Source organism: Stigmatopora argus, chromosome 6 (genome assembly GCF_051989625.1).
Source record: "Stigmatopora argus isolate UIUO_Sarg chromosome 6, RoL_Sarg_1.0, whole genome shotgun sequence".
In the NCBI taxonomy this organism is placed as follows: domain Eukaryota; kingdom Metazoa; phylum Chordata; class Actinopteri; order Syngnathiformes; family Syngnathidae; genus Stigmatopora; species Stigmatopora argus.
Genome location: NC_135392.1, coordinates 511,013 through 515,676, shown reverse-complemented (window position 1 = coordinate 515,676; position 4,664 = coordinate 511,013). Strand labels below are relative to the sequence as shown.

The following is a 4,664-nucleotide window of genomic DNA, read 5'->3' as shown; positions in this document are numbered from 1 at the left end:
GTTCAATTGTAAGGATATATCAAACGCGAGTCGTCCGTCGGTCACACAAAACATTCTGGAAAGCAAATTTACTGGAGAAAAGTGGCTGCACGCAGAAAAATAAAATGAAAAACAATCATATTTGTTAACATTCAAGTGGAAAAATGGCACTTCTGGCCACTTCCTGTTAAAACGCAAGCATTTAATAGGGGTCATCTCTTGATTTTGGGCTGTTCCTGCTGTCTAATGGAGTACATTTTTATGATAAATCACATGTAATTCATGTCCCCAATAACACAAATTTTAATTTTTTAGAAAAAAAATCAAAACGGTTCAAATAAGTAGCCTATAAAAGGTCATTGCAGACTTGAGTAACTAAGCCCGAGCGCAAAAGGTTGGACAGTGAACAAGATGAAAACAAAAACCATTGGCTGGCGACAACTCCAAGTCCGGAGATTGACTTGCACGTGTAGAAAAGTGGGATTTCCTGGCGTGGACCCATTAAAAAAAACAAAAAATCCATTTGAGTTCCTCGTTAGTGTTCACATTCTTGAAGTGGTGGCGCAAGATGGGAGGAAAAAGTGCAGAGGAGGATGTCGGCGCCCGTCGCTCCTTTTGGCCCCTTTTTTTTTTTTACTTGAGCACCAGCGTGGCTTCGGAGCCATCTTTTCTCTTGGGATAGAGTCCGTGGACCAGGTGGTACTCTCGCCTCAAAAAGGCGTAGAAGTAGTCCGACACCAGCAGCACCTAAAAACAAACGGGGAGAGGGAAGGAAGGACTTGATTGGTCTCCATTGCCCTCAGTAATATAGTAGCCTATTTTTGCTTCATAAAATGAAGACCCAATATGGCATCAAGTGGACAGCAAATGCCCCAGTAATGCCATAAAAACTGTTGACCCGCTCCCATTCGTCCCAGTCGAGCCCATTTCTCCAGAAATGACAGTAAGTAAGTGTGGACCGACCTGAGCGATGTTGAAGAGCAACGTGGTGGCGTAGTAGAAGTTGGAGTTGGCGCTGCCGGCGTAAATCCACAAGTGCCACAAGACGGGAAAGAGCGCCGAGCACGCCAGCAGCACGCAGGACACCAGGAACAAGTTGCGAAGGACTGCCAAATGGAAAAAAAAGACGGACTCGAGTCGGCGGGGCGATGGAGAGCCGCGTGGCTCGCCGGCTGGCTCGGCTCACATCTGCCCAGGTGACTCCAGACGGGCAGGAAGGCCATGTAGAGCGTCAGGTCACCCACCGTGGGGTAGGACTTGAAGATGGAGATGATGGCCAGCTGCATGAAGATGAGGAAGACCGGATGCTCCCTGAACAACAGACACATTGGGGTAAGAATGCGTCGGTGTTCGGGTTAGGAAAAAAAAAAAAAAACATATCCCGTAAATGAGCTGCGCGCTTTGAGGCTTTATCTATCAAGCTTGATTAATTGCATTGCAAAAAGCTACTTTTCTGTTTTTTTTTTTTAACCCGGCACGATATTTTGATTGTCCTTCAAAAAATGGACTTCTGCCGATTGGACGACAGCTTTTTCCACGTAAAGCTGCAGTATGAAATAGCAAAACTATGGTTTCCCGTCCCCCAAAAAACTGTTCCGTCATTTTTTCAAAATCCGGGTAATGCGGAAATGAGTGCATTTCCCACAGTGCGCTGCTAGTTTTCCCCTGGTCGCCCCACCCAAGATGGCCGCCCTCTACACGTCACTCTTTGTAAAAAATAAAAATAAGAGTTATAACGGAACGCTCGTTGCCCTTCCTGGGGCAATCGTCCCTTCCACCGTGATTTTTGATACGTTCCAATCCATTTCATGCGGGAGCCCGGCGGCCGACGATACGACGACGATGACGCGGAGGCGGGGCTCACTTTAGCTTGATGGACAGCGGGACGGTGTAGATGAAGACGTTGATCTGGAAGACGCAGAGGAAGAAGAGGCGGAAGTGTTCGAACATCTCGGCAAAGAAGTACCAGAAGAGGCCGATGTTGGGCGTCAGGTCGGGAACGGACAGGCTGAGGGACAAACGATTAGTCGATTAGTACTTGGCAGGTAGGCCAAAACTTGATCTGCCACATCATATCAATGTGGCCTTTCGCTCACAAACAACAACAATTGGCATTTTCTCCCCAAAAAATAGCACAGGTCTACTCACATGAAGCCGTAGACGGAGGGCAGGAAGTCCCAGGAGCCCAGGAGGAAGAAGGACAGGCCCACCATGACCAAGAGGCTGCCCAGGTACATGAAGGCGTACTGGGCCACCAACCACCAGAAGCTCAGCCGGCGCACGTTGACGGGGATGAACTGGCGCTTCAAAAAAAAAAAAAAGAGAAGAGAAGTAGCCCCTGTTGCTTTTCGCCAGCCACTGGAAAAAAATTAATAAACTCCCGTCCACAGTGGGGCGCTCACCTGCATGAAGTAGAGCAGCGCGGGGGCGCAAAGCGTGACCGGATAGACGCTCTGGTAGGTGGCCAACGCCAGGAAAATGGCGCTCAGCAAGACGTTTCCTGCCGGGGTCAAGCGTGAGCCGAGGCGGCGGCGACGACGGCGTTACGCCAGAACGCCGCCGTCACGTTACCTTTGACGGTGGCCAGGATGAAGAGCGAGAGCACGGCGTTGTTGAGGCCGCACGTGGACTTGGCCACGCAGGACAGCACGCCGAATGGGTTGAGGAGGTAACTGAAGGGAAACAAACAAACAAAAACAAAAAAAGAGTTGGGAGACCGTTCACACCCGAATGGGAACACATCGTTGTTTGCCCCTACTAAGATGGCCTCATGGCGGCCATCTTAGTAGGGGCAAACAACGCCTTTTCTGCCTCCTGCCAATTGAAATGTCAGCTCCAAAAACAATAACAATTTCTTAAAAATATCTATTTAACTATTTAAAAAAATCTTTAAATTTTGAGCTTGTTAAATTCAATATTTTATCATTTTCATGGACAATGTTTTTGATGTTCAGTGTATACATGAATAAACAAACCATTTAAAAAGTCATGGATTAATAAATACCACTTATTTTTGTAAATGTTGAATGCAGTGTAATGTGTCGATTTATTTTGATTTTTTTTTTTATGACATTCCGTCCTCTTTAACCAAATTAAATTAGAGCGAAAACCATTTTTGGCCAGACGAGTCAAAAAGAAGCTATTTGTTAATTAAAAAATAAATAAATAAATAAATTACACGGGCAGAAAAGACGAGGACTGTTAGTTATTGCCCGCTACTCACAACATGGCCACCTTGAGGGGGACGTAGTGCATCTCTTTGGGGCTCCGGACCAGCTCGTGGCAGTCGGCGGGGTAGCGCTCCGCTTCCAGGGCAAACTTTTGCTTCCTGAACTGGGAGCACCGCTGCTTTTAGCCCACGTTTTCACGCCCGCCACCCACGCTTTTTCCTCACCACTTGTTTGTTGTAGTCCTGCACGGCGTAGTAGAGAGCCACCGCCGCCATCAAGTCGGCCAGCTGGGAAAATGAAAAAAAATGTCAGGCTCCCCAAAAGCGGAGTAACGTAGTCGCGTTACTTACCACAAATGTAATATCGGCGTAGTCCACCAGGAAGTGGAAGAGGTAGATGACGAGGGGAGTCTAAAAATTGCGAGTTAGTGAAGAAAATGAGCTTCCAATGTTGTCATTCCATCTGGCAAAGATATGAATTACCTCATGAAAGACATCTCCTGCGTACGGCGACACTCCCAAATCCAGCAGAGCCAAGCCTTCGATCACTGCAAACAAAACGCGCCGTGACTTTTTAGTTAATCCGGAAAATATGCGCTTCTTTGTTTGTTATTAACTCATCATTAGCGATGTCCCCGATCAGGTTTTCTCACTTTCCTAATTTGGAGTATTAATATTCAAAGTCAAAACTGCTATATTTTAAAATAAACTGCTTCCATTCCCCACCCACCTCCAATACTAGCCGTTTATTCATATAAAAATAAATGGAAGCCCTTTTAAGAGTAGTATTGTTGTTCCTTTGTTTTTCAAAATTATAATACGCCAAAGTAACCGTGAAGAAAAGTAGTAGTAACGTATTTCCAACGTTTTTGATGACAGAAAACAACACAATTAACTTCAATATTCAATTTTTGTTTGTTTCCGGTGTGTGGACGCATGGCGGAAGTGGGAACATCCGGGCACTTTCCTACAACGCTTGATCCAAAATTATTAGCGATAATGTACAATAACTTTCAAATGTTTTGAGGACAATGTATATTTGTTCATATTGGTTGACTTTTCGGCACAGGGAAGACGCTGACGCTTCATTATTTAACACTATCTTGCCTTGACAATCAAACCGGCTGTCGAAGCAGGACACTAGCGACGATTTCCCGTGCAATTTAGCCTCTCAAAGGAGCCCCCGAATGTCCCCCAGGCTCACCTCTTTTCCAGGCAGTTAACGGGGACACGACCTCCACCCTCTCGGCGAGAAACTGTGCCAAAGTGGAGCTAAAAAGAGCTGCGCGGATAGAGACGGCCACAATCAGCAAGAGCGTCAACGGAGCCGCCATCTTTGCGTGCCCACTTTCTCGCGTGGCACGACGGGAAATGGAGTCCTTGGGGAACGTTGTAAATAGTTCACAACAAATACTTAGTTAACAGCGCAATTATTATTTTTGGGACTATTTTTTTTTATTTTAATTATGTATTTAAAACGTTTATTTTAGTTTTAAGACAAAGAAATTGCTACGTT

General features: G+C 45.9%; 1 protein-coding gene across 1 annotated transcript; it reads right to left on the bottom strand.

Annotated features, from left to right (window-relative positions):
- Positions 1-228: 228 nt before the first annotated feature.
- Positions 229-4,514, bottom strand: pigu (phosphatidylinositol glycan anchor biosynthesis, class U). The gene is made up of 12 exons (XM_077603052.1): positions 4,353-4,514; positions 3,632-3,696; positions 3,500-3,559; positions 3,374-3,436; positions 3,203-3,312; positions 2,551-2,651; positions 2,382-2,479; positions 2,128-2,282; positions 1,844-1,987; positions 1,166-1,290; positions 943-1,085; positions 229-726 (listed from the first exon to the last, which is right to left on the bottom strand). The coding sequence occupies exons 1-12, from the start codon at positions 4,480-4,482 to the stop codon at positions 613-615; spliced, it is 1,308 nt and encodes a 435-aa protein (XP_077459178.1). The 5' UTR covers positions 4,483-4,514; the 3' UTR covers positions 229-612.
- Positions 4,515-4,664: the final 150 nt, after the last annotated feature.